The sequence below is a fragment of the Haliotis asinina genome, chromosome 12 (genome assembly GCF_037392515.1).
Source record: "Haliotis asinina isolate JCU_RB_2024 chromosome 12, JCU_Hal_asi_v2, whole genome shotgun sequence".
NCBI classification, from domain to species: Eukaryota; Metazoa; Mollusca; class Gastropoda; order Lepetellida; family Haliotidae; genus Haliotis; species Haliotis asinina.
In genome coordinates this window covers 28237150-28254979 of record NC_090291.1, presented here as the reverse complement: position 1 = coordinate 28254979, position 17830 = coordinate 28237150, and the positions used below count along the sequence as shown (strand labels likewise).

General features: G+C 41.9%; 1 protein-coding gene across 2 annotated transcripts; it reads right to left on the bottom strand.

Annotated features, from left to right (window-relative positions):
- Window positions 1–1987: 1987 nt before the first annotated feature.
- On the bottom strand, window positions 1988–11309 carry LOC137258071 (alpha-protein kinase vwkA-like). 2 transcript variants are annotated; one of them, XM_067795622.1, is made up of 2 exons: window positions 11219–11309; window positions 1988–3613 (listed from the first exon to the last, which is right to left on the bottom strand). In XM_067795622.1, exon 2 carries the CDS (start codon window positions 3583–3585, stop codon window positions 2857–2859), a length of 729 nt encoding a protein of 242 aa, XP_067651723.1. In that variant the 5' UTR covers window positions 3586–3613; window positions 11219–11309; the 3' UTR covers window positions 1988–2856. The 2 variants fall into 2 exon arrangements, with proteins under 2 accessions (XP_067651723.1, XP_067651724.1); XM_067795623.1 differs by lacking the exon at window positions 11219–11309 and adding an exon at window positions 5612–5702.
- Window positions 11310–17830: the final 6521 nt, after the last annotated feature.

The following is a 17830-nucleotide window of genomic DNA, read 5'->3' as shown; positions in this document are numbered from 1 at the left end:
CCGAATGACGTCTCGTTGAGGTGGACAGACCGAGCGTGTAGCCACTTAAATCCGTGCGATTTGATTGGTCGAGACGTCAATTAATGGTACAAATTCAGAGAAGTCCTATGCATGTGTGCCAAATACGCATTACGTCGGAAATCATAAGTTAAATCGTCAAATCATCTTATGTCTTTCAACTCGGCTAAACACTGTAAAGGATGTAAACTCTTCAGGATGAGGATGTTCTGACGGTGGAACTGTGTTGCATGCTACAAGTTCTCATTACAAGAAGCACCGCCAGAACGTACCGTTAAAGGATTACCATTACGGGACACGCCCGACTAGGGTTACACGGAAGTCCAAGTTCTGTGTCAGAACACCCAGCGTAGTTCTCTGACATTATATCAAGTTAATGGGGTACATATAATACTCCCAGGACCCATCGTCCAGGATAATGCCCCAGGGTCAGTATAGGGGCTTATGTTCATCAATCCATTCATAATCTTGGTCTGGACTTCAGTCGTGTGTGACTTCTTTTACAAATGATTAATCCTGAACGATAGGGTTGTTACACATTAAACCTTCAGAACCTAAAGTGGGAACGCTTGTGCGATTAACCTGGGAATAGTCCATCTTAGAGGAGGAACAGTGTCCTTTTCTTCAGCAGCGTTCGAAATAATCGCCGGCGAGGAGGTCCAGCGCCGGTTGTTATTGTATCGGGCCCGCAGTTTCAAACACTTGTGGGCCCTTATGGCCTTCAACTGGAAACTTCCCGGTGATTTTGTTCGTTATTAATGTTCGGGAATCATTCACAACCCATCAAACTTGCAGTTTCACTTCCTGCTATTTCAGCGGTTTGCTCGTGGGAATGTCAACACTAGACTTTAACATATAAAACTTCTCTGCGTCATAGCCTTCGCTAAATGAATTCGTCGCAACAGTGTGAAACGGTGTATAGTGTAGTCTATTTTGTTTTTTCATTAGCTTGACTTTAAGAAAATGGGCCTGCAGATTTCATTTAGGGCATGTAGATTTTAAAACCTACTGTGGCGGCAACAGGCCGATGGCCAGCTGGCAAATTGAAGTATTGCAAACACCGTTTTCAGATATATGTTAAATCTGCTTGATGTCTCAGCGCGTTAAGGTGTTACACCGATCATACACGGATGTTATAGGATATGGACTGTTATAATAAAAGTGTTTGTTTCTTGTGTAATATTTATTAATATGTCGTCAGCTTGTACATAATCGAATCCGGGCTAGACCTGTCAATCAGTTGCTACTTCCGGTATTAAGCTGGTTCCTGGCCCCCCTTTGTGCACGCCAGCTCGAGATATACGGTACCACCTATTCTGTGACAAACGTATATTCAAGAACCACTTCTAGCTCCAAACTGCGCGATCACCAAATATTACTTACTAGAACGGACCAAGTGTACGTTGTTTGTCACCGTGAGTAATACGGTCTCACGGACTGCCGCCACCTACTTAGGGCCTTCTAGCCACGAAAACACCTACATCCCAGAGCTGGACCATCCTACAGAGTCCGTGTCAGCTTATGACAATCACTGGCGTTACAGACGATATTTGCATGATTAAAAGATAGTGTATGTAGGCCATAGTGAAAAACATACTATTAGAGGTAGTACGATTATATTTTTTTTGCTGGATTATAATTGTTTTGTGTGTATTTTCCGCTCTAAATGTCCTTAGGGATCCACGGCAACGTGACGTCACAGCAAAGATAACGTTAACCATTCTTCATGGCCTCGCAAACGACGTTAAGGTCAACTCGTGTCTCCACTTGAGATCATTGAACCCAGGTTTTCATCCTCTCTACAAACAGAAAGACTAGAAGCAAGAATAATCATCAGAAGAAAAAAACATATTTACGGATTACCTCCTTTGGCAAGGCTCCGAACTAAAGCTTAACACAGATAATCCTCTATTCCTCGTAGAGAGTTAATCCAAGCACCCAGGTCTCTATATAACACATCAATAACATACTCTGAGATCCGTGTTTATTGCACATATCAACCTGCGAACCGACTGAGGTCAACAAGGCATAGTAATACTGATTTAAGATTTACTTTGGCGCCAGCAAGTATATTTTATATACACTAAACATATATACATGCTGACATGACAAAGGATAATGAACGTGATCATTATAGATATTTCGATTGTGCAGTGTGCATTAAATAAGTGCATACCTCAGGTAACTGCATTGAACACTGATGGTATAGAACATGATTCCAATAAATATCTATTACACCCGAAATTAAATATTGTCATGTTTCCGCGGGTAGTAGATGGCACCAAAGACACCGGTAGGACCTTGGTTTATACGTCAGCATATACAATGTGTGCATTGTGAATAGGTGAGAAACAATAACCTATCTAACAAACGGACAACTTGAACCAGATCTGATAGTTTCTCAGACGCTGTGTACTGTCATTACATTTTACTTGCACGCGTCACTAAAGCTGTTCATCAGACACCACACAAATAGCATGGAATGTATGAAACTGCTCTATTCATGACACCTTTTACCGGCAGTACTGTAGGACATTTATGGTCATATAACGCAAACATCACTTGGAAGCACAATGATAATGTCACATTAAACAAAGTCAAACTTCGATGGCTGAACATTGCCCATAAAATGTTGGAAAAATCCATAATCCAAAAGTGCTCACAGACGTAACAGCTTATAACCCCATTGTCATCATATATACACACAGAGGTTGCCGTCACTTCCGGCCAGCGTTTGCCATGACAGCATGGGCACAGCTGCACCTCGAATGATCTGTATGTCGGAGGCACGTTATTCACAATCCGTCCAAAACAAATCAGTACACAATATACATCTCCCTACACGGTAGTGCAAATTGGCTCGAAGTTGGTGTGATTCACACCGCCAGGCTTCAGCCAGCCATGACACCTTGCCGTACACCTGTGATTGATGAATGCTTCTATTATACCTTCCAACCCCATGTCTGTGTCCCTATACTTGGTTTCCACCGAATGGACAGTTGGCTCGGAAAGAAACACAACATTCCCCGAAAATATTCCTTGAAAACCACAAAATATTTCCTTCCGGCAAGACTCGTGATAAGTAAAGTGCATTAGTTCACCCAAAATGTCGGCAACACCCTGAGACAGCCTAGGTGCTACTTTACCACACGAATCCAACAGTTCGGCATAGTCATTTCCCAGGGGCTCCTCAACAAGCACAAACTCCCCTTCTTTAAGCTTCATCTTCTTCTTCATCCATTTGGATGCTTTGTCCACGTAGGCTGTCATTGGAAATTCGACGTGAATTTTTATCGGTAGGTTTACAGTCTTGCCGAAGGATATAATGTGTTCTCTGAGCCTTCTGCACTTCTCGATCTCCTCATCCCAGTACTGTTCATCTGGAACAGACTTTTCCAGGACTTTCACAACGACTTCATCTCCCGCCCTCCAACTCCCGACCAGACGACCCGGACACGTGAACTTCCGCTTGCCACGTGATATGACACTGTCCTCGATGATGACGCGATGCACCATACCACGTTCGTCAGGTGAGGTGGTGAGGGTTTTTGTAGCTCCGCTTCCCATGACGTTACAAGATCACAGGTGCACTTTACTGAAACGAAATAAAAAACAATATGGGGTAAACGTTTAGATAAAGAGTCAGTAATCAGTGTAGTTTTACGCCACTTTTAGAAATATCCCAGCAATATCACAGCGGAGGGGAATGGGCTTCACACATTGTACCCATGTTGGGAATCGAACCCGGTCTTCAGCTTGACTCTAACATTCAGGCTACCACGCTTGTAAATAAACATATCAACAATAAATTATGTTACACACTGTTTCTAAGTATATTTGTGAAGATATGAACAATAGAAAGCAGATTCATGGTTACTCACTTCTTGGCTTTAAAGTAATCGAACTGGCTCAAACATGTACTGGGCATTTACAAGTAAGCCGAGCAAGACACATATCTGAGACAATGCCAGTAAAGCATTCACACACGGCAAGAACATTGCAGTGTGTCGACTGATAGGCAACATTCGACCCGGATTTTCGCAGGGTAGAGGTGATAATATGACTGACACGTCTCGTCCAAAATTAAGTGTTTGTTCTAAAGTGTAAATATGTTTCAGCTTAATCTAACCACATAGCCCTGCATTGCTAAGCGAAGGGAGGTAACTCCAGTGTAAGCGGGAATACACAAGCGAGAACTGAATGAGGGTGAATAGGACAGGAAATATGTCAAGCTTAATGCGTAATTTTTTGTGTAGACCGAAGAGGAATCAGATTAAGGTCACATGGACAATGGCCCATGCACAATGAATACAGTCATAGGACTGGTCATGCTAACATGGAAGCTCAATAGACAATACTAATGAATTTTTAGATATAGAAGACAATCGCCACGTTAAATGTTCATGATATGGGAAAGACTTGAAGATGATACTGATTCTTCATCCGAGTTCAAAGTATTGCAAAAGTATTAAAGCTTAATTATTTCGTCATTACACACTAAGGTAGAAGAAAGGAAAAATATGCCCACGTCCTATGGGGACTACAGTGAAACAGAGAGAGAGAGTGAGTGAGTGAGTGAGTGAGTGAGCTTTTAGCAATATTACAGCAATATCATGTCGTGGACAGCAGAAATAGGCTTCAAGCAATTATAGTCATCTACGGAATCGAAACCGGATCTTCGGTGGAACAAGCGAACGCTGTAATCGCTAGGCTACCCCACCGCATCGAAACAGACAGGAAGTGGGTATTTGATGGTGATGTATTTTCACACGGGTATCGCAGGCGATATTGCATTCATCATATCATTGAGCATATCGCAACAGATCAGCACCCCGTTCAACAAAATGAGCGAATATTGCTTAATCAGCAATCCGGCAGGTATTCGCGGTGAGAAATGTGTTTTGTTTTATAGTATGTAAGATCATAAACTTGATGATGAAATGTAATGAAAATTTCAGTCGATTTTCACATTCAAGAGTTAAAGCAATGCTACAGCTCTGACTGCCGTAAGTGTCTCGGATCATTGTATCGTTCCCTTTGTGAACCGTGCTCCATTTTATAACTTTGTATGTTTGTAAACCCAGTTTCAAATGTATACTATTTTTTCTAAAGACTACTATAATATATACTTACGTTAACACAAGTAGGTGTGAAATGAGTCATACCACGAACACAAATGGCAGTGGATGTGTTAATGGTACTACATTACACAAAACATACATAAATGTGTATGATCAACATATTCAACTAGGTGTCCTATTGTAATGGAATTCGAAAACGCTTAAGTTACACAAGAGTTTAACTTACTGTAGTTCATATCCTCTGTTGATTTTTTAAATCGAGGTAATTATTTAGTGAGAAACGCACGATATTATACGTGCATGTCAACCACTGCATACAGCTTAACATTTAACTAAACCCTAGTCACGCAACTGCTGTGTTGGCAAACACGGGTAATTATATCTACTATGTTAATATGACATTCAAGTAACTGGCACGTACCAACCAAGCCTATTAACTTATAGATTACATGCACATAAACGACATTTGATTAACGACAAAGTGATCAAAACAAATAAGGTCTAAGACTTACCACGTACAGATTAAAAGCCACAGGCCCTTTCTTGAAAGGTCTCTATATCCGTTGCGTCATATATGTTCATAATGCCATAAGCTATATGTTCGAATGATTCCCAAGTTGGATGTGTGCCATGCAATGCAACCAATACAACGAGTTACAGCACAACGGCTCCCGAGTACAAAGGTTGAGTTAAGCACATATATAGACCGAAAGGTTGGGGATCTACAACGGCTGTCACACATTGGGCTATAAGCTGTCACGCTGTTGTCACGGGTAATAAAACTGTACTCCACTCACTGTATAATCGATGTCATAAAATATTTAACGCCCGAATAGTTAAAGATTTTGCTAACAGCTATCCGTTTCTCGCATCCACCAGTTCAGTTTGTAGCGTTCTGATAATGTGAGGCACTCGGATGTAGAAAGTCATATTTACATATGACCGTTAATCACATCCGATTATTTACATATGACCGTTAATCACATCCGACAGTCGGTCTCATACTCCATATAGTTACAGAGAACAGTGGTATCTATATCCAACATTTTATAGACTTTTGATCGATTTATGTCCTAGGGGCCATATGAGAAATAATGCAAGTATGATTGATGAGTTGTAGTGAAAGGAGTTGAAATTGATTATTTCAGTGCAAAAGGTTGACACGCTAGTTATGAAATGTAATTATAATTACTTTAAACCATTCCATCGAATATGATATGAAAATATGTTGTTTCTTCTGTGTGTGTAGTCTATCGCAAGTGTCTCATATTTGTCTTGTCTGCTCCTTAACTTCCAGAGGGCAGAGGATTTCAGTCGTGCTCAACTCAACAATTTGAGTTCAAATCTCATACGGCTTTTTCAAGTGTCACTGTTTCCTTTGGACACAACCTGCGCCCGATTGCATGTGTGAACAACGCTTAGACCAGCGTAAGTCTACTTTAAATTCTGAGAATGAGAGTTGCTCATATCCTAGCTCTGAAATGAATCAGCTTTCCATTCACAGGAAGGTGACATGTAGTCAGAAATGGTACTCAAATCCACTTAACATCAAACTCACCCGCCCACTCATTATGCGACATTTATTGTCCTCATATACTGAACAAAATAACTTAAGCATATTGGTATTTTCATGACTGATATTTTATCAGTGTGTCAATGAATAAATACAATCATTATTAATAATTTAAAATTTTACATATATCTCTAACTATTTTTGTCCAGTCTATAAAGGCGAAGCGCTGTGGTTAAAGCGTTCGCTTGTAATGACAAAGGTCCATATTCTATTCCTACTTCTGAGGTCCCCTTGGGACCATTGTTAGAATGTTGCTGCAAAACCATACTCATTCACCTCATATTCAACAAATCTTTGAATCCATAAAGTATTTCACAAGTCAAAGTTGGACCATCCAGCTGTGATAACTGGCTATATAGATAGTAGGGCTGTAACAATGCATCGAACTATCGATGGACTGTAATTGTGGAGCCTCCGATAGCAATTAATCCGATGGTAGAAACGGGAAAATATCGATGCATCGATAGTATGTGTGACTATCGATTGTTTAGTAACTGACTTTCCTTGATAGATGCGCAGCGCACAACATAGGAAGTAGCAGATTCGTTCACTTTGATTTAGAGTTCTCCGTCCCTGTTACCTCTTTCGATTCAATTTTCTTGTCAGATGTTAAAAGAGACTGAAACTCCTTCAGCTTGGATTTCTTTCATATAAACTATGCATTCATTTTGGAAATGGCATCAAAGGATACAATTCAAGGAGAGAAAAGACTGTCGCTATACCATTGCAATAGTTGGTCGCTACAGACTATCGCTACCGCAGTAGTTGTCTCCCCTAGTCTAGATAGTTTGCCATAAGTTAGAAATACTATTGACCTGGGACAACAACAATTGTCAATCGCATTTTAGGAACCTATGTCAGCACGGAACGCGAACTGTTCGTCATTTCGTGTGGCTGTGCCATGGTCGTCATGGTGATTGGGCTTTACAGTATTTGACAATGTTGCTATGTCCTTGCTTACAGAGGCATAAAACAATACAACTCGCACACTACAACGTAGTCCATTACTGATACACACTGGGTTATGCTTTGTTACGAATGTCACCCCATTACACATGAATACGTAACTCTAACAGTCAATTTATATTCCTCTATGCCTGGTGCTTTTTCTGTCAGTTTCTACAGATTATGGTTTAATTGAATACATGTGCTGGGTATTGTTTTGCAACAAAATCCCTTGTGATGTCTCCATGCAGGCCGCGACAACACATTTCAGGCCTTCGTTTAAAACACTGTAGCTTGTGAAAACAGTCGATAGCATATTCACCAATGGTATACGGAAATGTGTAATACAATGTATGTTATAATACAGTTTGAAAATACTCGTCGACACGATGTCTACCTTTAGCTTTGCTAATAGCTCAAAGGCGCCGAAATGACACTTTTGCATGACGTCACACTGTAGTGACGTCACTGCGCCATTCTCGTCCGCTCCCTCTTTATCAATCGAACCCCTGGCAACCGACTCTGCATGTCAGTTGTCAGTCTCCTTCGTCGGGCAGTTAATGAAAGACCTCGGGCTTCTGCAAATGATAATGCCCTGAAAAATAGCGTTACCCTTATATTATAGCTAAAATGGATAGAATTATCATGAAAACGACCGCACGTTATCAGAAATGAGCGGTCCACTGTAACTTGATAACGCCTGCAAAATGCTTGACGACGGGCCATTATCAAGCCCGTTGTTAGGTGATGTCATAAGTAGCTCAGCTGTTGAAGTTCAATCACCTACGGCTCGAATGAACTTGGGTTCATTATTGACCTTATATCTGGCTCACATTCGTCACATGTGCCTGTGCCATTATGCACTTTCCTGCTTGTGCCATCCGTAACGATTGTGCCATAAATGACAGAGGTGTTTCATTAACTGCCCGACGAAGGAGCGCAGTTGAAAAGACCGAGGGCTTCTGCAAATGGTAATGCCCTGAAAAATAGCGTTACTGTTATTATAGCTAAAATGAATAGAATTTTTAATAAAATAAGAATGAAAACAGCGGCATCGGTTTAGAAGAATTTACTGCCAACAACAAAACGACGGAGGCTACTGACACACATTTTACAAATATAGACACGTCATAGAACACCACAAATGACATCACTATTGAGTGTGACGACATTCGACCTTGACCTTTGCTCATACTACTAGCCGCCATTGTTTTCAGTGATCAACAACGTTAGACTTCAAGTCGATATTTTCATTACTGTATGTTGTCATTTATGGTGCAATTGTTATCGTTGGCACAGGCAGGAAAGTGCAGAATGGCACATGTGACGAATGTGAGCCAGATATAAGGTCAATAATGAACCCAAGTTCATTCGAGCCGTAGGTGATTGAACTTCAACAGCTGAGCTACATATGACGTCACCTAACAACGGGCTTAATAATGGCCCGTCGTCAAGCATTTTGCGGGCATTATCAAGTTACAGTGGCTCGTTCATTTCTGATAACGTGCGGTCGTTTTAATGATAATTCTATCCATTTTAGCTATAATGCAGTGTAATATTTTTACGGCAATACTGCACTAGTGTAATACCGCTTGACGTATGACGTCAAAATGTTTCAAAGTTGTGACATGACAATGCTAATGCCGATGTCGCAATTTTACTAGCCCTTGCTTGACTCGCAGAAACCTGAGAGTGATCACACTGTAGGGAATTTCGCGACAGTTTCTGTCAATTTATGTTGGCGAGTAATAAACAGAATACTAAACTCGCTCCCGTGAAATATAATGTTTTATTAAACTCGTTAAAGATTTAGTATCAAACTCACTTTCGCTCGTTTGATATCAAATCAGTAACTCGTTTAATAAAAATGGTATTACACGGAAGGTCGTTTAGTATCCTTTACTTACTCAATGTATAGTCATGATATTATAATTTCTTCCTAAACTATAACGAAAGCCTTCACGCATACACCCAGCAACCATTAAAGTTATCATTGCAGCAATGCGTCTTAGAATATACCATGTATGCTCGAAATAGATGCATCGAATTGGCAACGTTCTCTCTGCATTACCTCCCTCGGCCTGACAACAATGTGGCATTAGCTGAAAAATGTGCACGTTTTGCGATGAGTCATTCAGCGAAACCAAAACCCATAACCTGATCACAACAAGACGAGCGTTTGAAAAGCAATGCTATCTACTTCCCCGGCATGGTATAATGAGTTACATGCTATCATAACAAAGGTATTATATCTTCTCTTGACACCCCTCGTTATAACACATAAAATTCATCCGGGTCTACACAAAACCGAAAAGAGTATCTTTTTTCTACGAATGAGGGTCCATCTACGAGACAATTAACTGTAGTCTGTATGTATAGCCGGGCACCTGTGTTACGGTGGGCTAATACAGTGTTATAACAGAATCTGTACTGCGTGAGACATACAGACAATATTAAAGTTTATCTCAAGTCTCATCTGCATGCTACGCATGTACACGTGCTAAAGGCGCTGCGAGACTGTTGTTATCATCCACAGTTGAAAACCTAATCTTGCTCCAAGGCTGCACAGAATGCTCAGCCCATGAGTGTATAGTAATTCTGTCCTTCAAAGAGGCAAAATGTAGATAATCGCATAGTATAAGACGCCAATCTGTTATTTAATTTTGTTGTTGTCTTTTTTCTCTTAAGAGAGTATCGTTTAAACTATTATATTTACCTTGGAGACCTTTCAAAGTGCAACTCTAGTAAAAAACCCGAGACCACATTTGATGGATGTGCGCGTTTATGGGTGAACGCAACAGAGGATTTTGCTGGAAATGTATGCACACACGTATATATCGATATCAAGCAGGCAGTATAATGAAAGCACTCCTCATCACCCAAATACAAAAATGCACAGCCCAGCAGCACCTGATACAACCCACACGACATACCACTATAAATAAAATCAACATCCTGCTACACCTGTTTCAACCCACAATCTGTATCAGTGACTATCACCCGATGTAACGCTATTCAACCCACAAATAACATCACCCGATACAACACAGTACAATGCGCAACCTACATCAACACCCAATACAACTCACACGCGACACTACCCGTTACAAGAAGCTCCTCACATCACCTGATACGAGCTCACGTAACCCACACCCACTATATATAATATCTGTGCAACGTGCGCTCGACATTATCCCATACAACAATGAGAGCCCCATACACAGTATCGCACGATACGACTTTGAAAAACTCACAGGAAACATCGCCCGATACTACATCAACAATCTGCTCTGGACCTCACTCCAAAGAACCTATATAACTCACATCAAACTGTCAATTTTTATAAACAGTAATTATATAACAGGAATAGTGTTGATTGCGACCAACAAAAAGCACAGCCTACAATTATATCATGCTCAACCCACATGTCTGTACAACTGAATAGTTTCACGACTGGCCGCAATGCCACAACAAAACAAGGACAAATGTGCTTTAAAATACTCTTTTAACATATCTTTACACGAAAGGCACGAGTACCTCCCAATCTCCCTCCTTCCCAGCATCAAGATTATGTGAGTCACAACCACACACTTTTTCTCACCTTCTGTTCAGGAATATCCCACCAAGCCACACACAACTCGGAACATCGCGGAATCCAGCGGTTTGTAGTTAAGACTAATTAGGCAGTTAAGTATATTGACGCAACAAGGAGTCTAATTACGATAAGAGTTCCGCATATCTCACCAACCGCCAAGGATTGCTGCGGCTGTAATCACAACTGGCTTTAGGCTGTATGCCCTAGTAGATCATTATGTATTATATATTCAACCAGCGTTCCTTGCGGGGGTGTGCGCGACACGGTTGGTGTATCACATTCCTTGCCACTTCGATCACAGGTCGCACACCCAAACAAACAGACAGGACAGAGAGTGGGCCACTGCCCTTCTGATAACGGGTCGTGGTTTCGGAAAACTGTCACACCCCCGTATCCGACATTACTGTTGACATCTCTTGAGCCTTGACATATCGCGAACATTACAACTGAACGCGACATTAAATTACAGATACATACCTTTTGGCGAGGAACATGGTCAATTCACAAACTGTATTGGACCATTCATTATTGTGTCGTTTACAAACGGAGGGCACAAATTAGGACAACCTCTCACAGATTCAGGTCACGGCATGAGAAACTTGTCATTATAATGATGTGCCCATGCGACACGGTCAGATTTCAAATAAACCAATTTACCAAAGGGCGCTCCTGTTTGCCTGTGGTAAGCAAAGTAGGACTGCCATGCAGTCACTGGGCTGACGTTACCCTCCAGCTGGATGGATCTAATCACGCTGGGACAACCCAGATTGTTATATCCTCCGTGTGAGGTCAGCAGTAGTTATATTTCGTCTTAACCAGAAATACCCGACCTGGAAAATGACGTGGGATTTATTACTTATATCGATGTAAATATATCTGATCACTACCATATTTCCCCCCAAAAGGCGATCAGGTTGATAAGGTTAACTACATGCAGTAAAAGGTTTAATGCAGAGTCGACTGGGGATACTGATGGGGAGGAATGGGGCGAGGGGGTGTAGAGATGGGGAGGAATAGTGGGGTTAGAGATGGGAGATATAGATGGGGAGGAATGGTGGGGACAGAGATGGGGAGGAATAGTGGGGGTAGAGATGGGGAGGAATAGTGGGGATAGAGATGGGAGATAGAGATGGGAGATATAGATGGGGAGGAATGGTGGGGACAGAGATGGGGAGGAATAGTGGGGGTAGAAATGGGAAAGAATAGTGGGGTTACAGATGGGGAGGAATAGTGGGGATCGAGATGGGGAGGTTAGTCGGGGTAGAGATGGGGAGGAATAGTGGGGATAGAGATGGGGGATAGAGATGGGGAGGAATAGTGGGGATCGAGATGGGGAGGAATAGTGGGGGTAGAGATGGGGAGGAATAGTGGGGATAGAGATGGGAGATAGAGATGGGAGATATAGATGGGGAGGAATAGTGGGGGTAGAGATGGGAAGGAATAGTTGGGATAGAGATGGGAGATATAGATGGGGAGGAATGGTGGGGACAGAGATGGGGAGGAATAGTGGGGGTAGAGATGGGAAGGAATAGTGGGGATAGAGATGGGGAGGAATAGTGGGGATAGAGATGGGGAGGAATTGTGGGGGTAGAGATGGGGAGGAATAGTGGGGATAGAGATGGGAGATAGAGATGGGAGATGATATAGATGGGGAGGAATGGTGGGGATAGAGATGGGGAGGAATAGTGGGGGTAGAGATGGGAAGGAATAGTGGGGATAGAGATGGGGGATAGAGATGGGGAGGAATAGTGGGACTAAAGATGGGGAGGAATAGTGGGGTTACAGATGGAGAGGAATAGTGGGGATAGAGATGGGGAGGTTAGTCGGGGTAGAGATGGGGGATAGAGATGGGGAGGAATAGTGGGGATAGAGATGGGGAGGAATAGTGGGGGTAGAGATGAGGAGGAATAGTGGGGATAGAGATGGGAGATAGAGATGGGAGATATAGATGGGGAGGAATGGTGGGGACAGAGATGGGGAGGAATAGTGGGGGTAGAGATGGGAAGGAATAGTGGGGATAGAGATGGGGGATAGAGATGGGGAGGAATAGTGGGGGTAGAGATGGGGAGGAATAGTGGGGATAGAGATGGGAGATAGAGATGGGAGATATAGATGTGGAGGAATGGTGGGGACAGAGATGGGGAGGAATAGTGGGGGTAGAGATGGGAAGGAATAGTGGGGATAGAGATGGGAGATAGAGATGGGAGATATAGATGGGGAGGAATGGTGGGGACAGAGATGGGGAGGAATAGTTGGGGTAGAGATGGGAAGGAATAGTGGGGATAGAGATGGGGAGGAATAGTGGGGATAGAGATGGGGAGGAATAGTGGGGGTAGAGATGGGGAGGAATAGTGGGGATAGAGATGGGAGATAGAGATGGGAGATATAGATGGGGAGGAATGGTGGGGACAGAGATGGGGAGGAATAGTGGGGGTAGAGATGGGAAGGAATAGTGGGGATAGAGATGGGGGATAGAGATGGGGAGGAATAGTGGGACTAAAGATGGGGAGGAATAGTGGGGTTACAGATGGGGAGGAATAGTGGGGATAGAGATGGGGAGGTTAGTCGGGGTAGAGATGGGGAGGAATAGTGGGGATAGAGATGGGGGATAGAGATGGGGAGGAATAGTGGGGATAGAGATGGGGAGGAATAGTCGGGGTAGAGATGGGGAGGAATAGTGGGGATCGAGATGGGGAGGAATAGTGGGGTATCTTTGATGTTGACGTTTTCGTTCACCACACCAAAGTTCATTGTTCAAGGTCCTACATGATTATAGTATCAAGTGAATTTATTCTTATGGCCAATGTTGTGGCTGGAATATTTCTTAAAAGATTCGTAAAGCTCAACTCTCTCTGTTACTATTCAACCAACTACAATTCATGTAAGAAAGTGTCTCTATTCAAGTCACTATATCTGGTCGTGATAGTATTGCTTACATCAACGCTGCCGGGTCTATATTTAGAATAAGTCCCCTATATATGTTTCAGTCAGTATGTGAAATCAGTCAATTTGTGTAATACTAAATATTGTCAGCCATTTCCTGTCATTTTGTGTAACAGTCATTTCATAAAATTTCACAAAATAACTTAATCTACAAAAGTGGATCACAATTTCAGTATCACACATTTGAACGGTCAAAACTATTGTGACAGAGACTATCGTACTTCAGATTGGTTTTGAAGTCAAACATCATCACTTAATACAACCGATACACCTACATCAACAAATACAACCCACACCCTACATCACCCGATACAACCCGTACACTACATCACCCGATACAACCCATGCCCTACATCACCCGATACAACCCACACCCCACGTGACCCGATACCACCATACCTGATACAACCCGTAACCTACATCACCTGGTACAGCTCATACCCGACATCACCCGATACAAACCATAACCTTTATCACCTGGTACTACCCATACCCGACATCACCTGATACTACCCATACTAAACATCACCCGTTACAACCCATGCCCTACATCACCCGATACAACCCACACCCCACGTGACCCGATACCACCATACCTGATACAACCCGTAACCTACATCACCTGGTACAGCTCATACCCGACATCACCCGATACAAACCATAACCTTTATCACCTGGTACTACCCATACCCGACATCACCTGATACTACCCATACTAAACATCACCCGTTACAACCCATGCCCAGCACGACCCGACACAACCCATAACCTACATCACTTGGTACAACCCATACCCGACTTCACCCGATACAAGCCACACCCCACATCACCTGATACAACCCATATCCGACATCACCCGATACAACCCATAACCTACATCACCTGGTACAAAACATACCACGCATCACCTGATACAAGTCATACCCTACATAACATACAAGCCGTACCCTGAATCACCGGATACAATCCACTTCCTACATTACTCGACACAAGCCACACCATACATTACCTGATTCAACCCATATCAGTATTATTTTCGTTGTTAAAATCATTTCAAGCATGTTATCCTTTGTTCTATTTTTAAAGTTTATCTTTGGCAATTAATTCCCAGGCTCCGTAAGCGAGAAAATTATTAGCCAAAGGGTTTTTGAAGATACCTTTAACACCTTCCTGTTAGTAAGCGTCATGTGAGTCTGTGCAACATGAAGATGGCTATGTATAGTCTAAGTACGTATGAATGTTCGGATACATACGTGCTTCCTGGTATGTTTCTAATGGGTGTTGCTTTGACGGTGTGGATTTCATCAAGCTCACTACACCCACTGTCACCAATTGTCATCAGGTATATACAGAACAGCAGGGAGTCTATATTGAGCGTTATATGAACTCCCCGAGATCATCTGTAGACCGTCAACTTTACGTTAGACACCCGTTATTCGCGATTAAATTTGTAGTGAAATAAACCGGAGATAGGGAAGATCTGCACAAACATTTTCTTCTAGATACATTTGCCATTCAGAAAAAAGCACTGGATTAGGAATAGTATTACACTTCAAACTTGGACGACAAATATGACTTTTTCAAGTGAAAGTTTGGGATCATGATTATGTACACATTAAGTGACAATAGAGTTTTGTTTGAATGTCTGACAGAGTAAAGTGATCGCGGTTGTCAAGGGATACATTTTAATAACCTAATGGTTAATTTTGAATAATTTTAGTATAGAATACACTGAACCAGGTTTGCAAGAGGATAATGTGATGATAGGACGGACTTACATCTTCTGGGTGTATTTGTTGACATGCAATTACTTACGTTCTGTTCTCAGGTCAAAAACATGAAGAGAGGTCATCGTATTGAGCTCCACAACTCCCACCCTCTCTACAAGGAAGAAAGTTCATTTCAGCGTTTTTGGAAATCTGATTTCCTTTGTTCGAGACATATATACAAGTAAAACAAGATTGTATTTGTACAATACTGGAACTCAACAATGCAGCTTTGGTCAATACACACGGGGCACCGGCAGGACCACTACCATCACCACCACAACCTCTTCTGCATGAAACAGCACCACTATCTACACTGAATAAGACCGTCTCACCACCAACTCTACTGCGCAAAATCGTACCACCACAGCCACCACTACCTCCACTATGAGACCTATCACCACCACCACCTCCACGAAATGAGAGATACCACCACAACCCCCTGTTCCAACTACTTTAAAACAACAACATTCACGGGACCAAAAATCCGGATGGTACGACATTGAAATAAACGTAAATACAGTAGGAAAACATGCTGTGGGCGGATTTGCGTACGTTAGTAATATGATGCTGCCCATTACAAACACATGACATCCGTTGATTGCCGCACGCACAGGCATTTTTATCGCGTATGCAGTGACTGGAATTGCGGTTATTCCCAAGCATGAAAAGAAAAGTTGATAGCTCAGGAAATACCATTCTCTTCCCACAGAGGTTACTCAAGTCATACCAAGAAATGACTTGAGTCACCCGCGTGAAAACAGAATGAGGAAATACTTGATTACATATTTTGTCCAATACATTTATCACCATCTTTAATAAGATTGAAACATGAATATATCCTTAGGAAGGCAAACGTATGTAAATTTGGCGAATGTTCATACCTTACACATGTATATGTCATTCTAGACATCAAAAATACATTTGAACAGTTGCCATATGTTCGTATTCTTGGAATTAAAACAAGATGACCCACTGTGATATGATCTACCACATATCAAATGTTTAGACCGACTAGTGTAAATGTAGCACTTATTCCAGTCACCTGTTCTTAACTAGATTTTTAAAATGCTCGACACTGCTTAAAGGTACTCTTTACACAGGAACCGATGTGTTGTAAAAGAAATTTGTAAAGGTGAAATGTTTATTGTCGAGAGTTCAATAACTGGTGAAACTCAATGAAACTTATTAACAAAACTTTACACCAAAACAAAGCCGTTCACATGCACTTTTGATGGATATTATAGTTTACCTTTGAGTTATTTCACAAATGCTTCGAGTTAGACATGGATTCTCATTTGACTTGATTAAGCTTGTGCCGTCGAGGAGAAACATGTTAAGCAAGCGGTCACGTTCCCTTAAGTTAACCAGATTATTCACCTGTAGTCAACTCGACCCAGGGTCCCGATCCACAAAGAGTACGTGAAACATTTCGTAACTCTGTATAGCTGACCACAAGCTTACGAATGCCGTTGCCAGTTCTTCAGACTATCGTGAGTTGGAGAAAAGGGCTCCACTCACCATTTTGAGCTGTTAAGCATTTCCTTAAATTATATCATTCACATTAGCTCTGCGAGTTTTTCGGCAATGCAATATACTACTATACTCTATAGCATATATTTTAACTGATGGCTACATCACATGAAGCAAGATGCTCGAATCCGTACATTTCTTTAATACACACACACACAAAAACATAGCTGTTCGCAACCTACAAAATGTCACATAACTCATAGGCAGTCAGTCTCTGAATGTTTAAACAAAACCGGCTTAAGATAGCCGAGGCTGAGTGATAGCTTTCGTCTTCAAAAATTATTTAAATTCACGTCTAAGGAACAGGGACATGTCAGACTATTCAACTTGACAGCCAAGATTGGAGTTGCTACAAAACTGGAAAGGATAACTTCTT

Coding starts and splice junctions, on each gene's coding strand:
- LOC137258071 (XM_067795622.1), bottom strand. CDS start 3,585: ATGGGAAGCGGAGCTACAAAAACCCTCACCACCTCACCTGACGAACGT.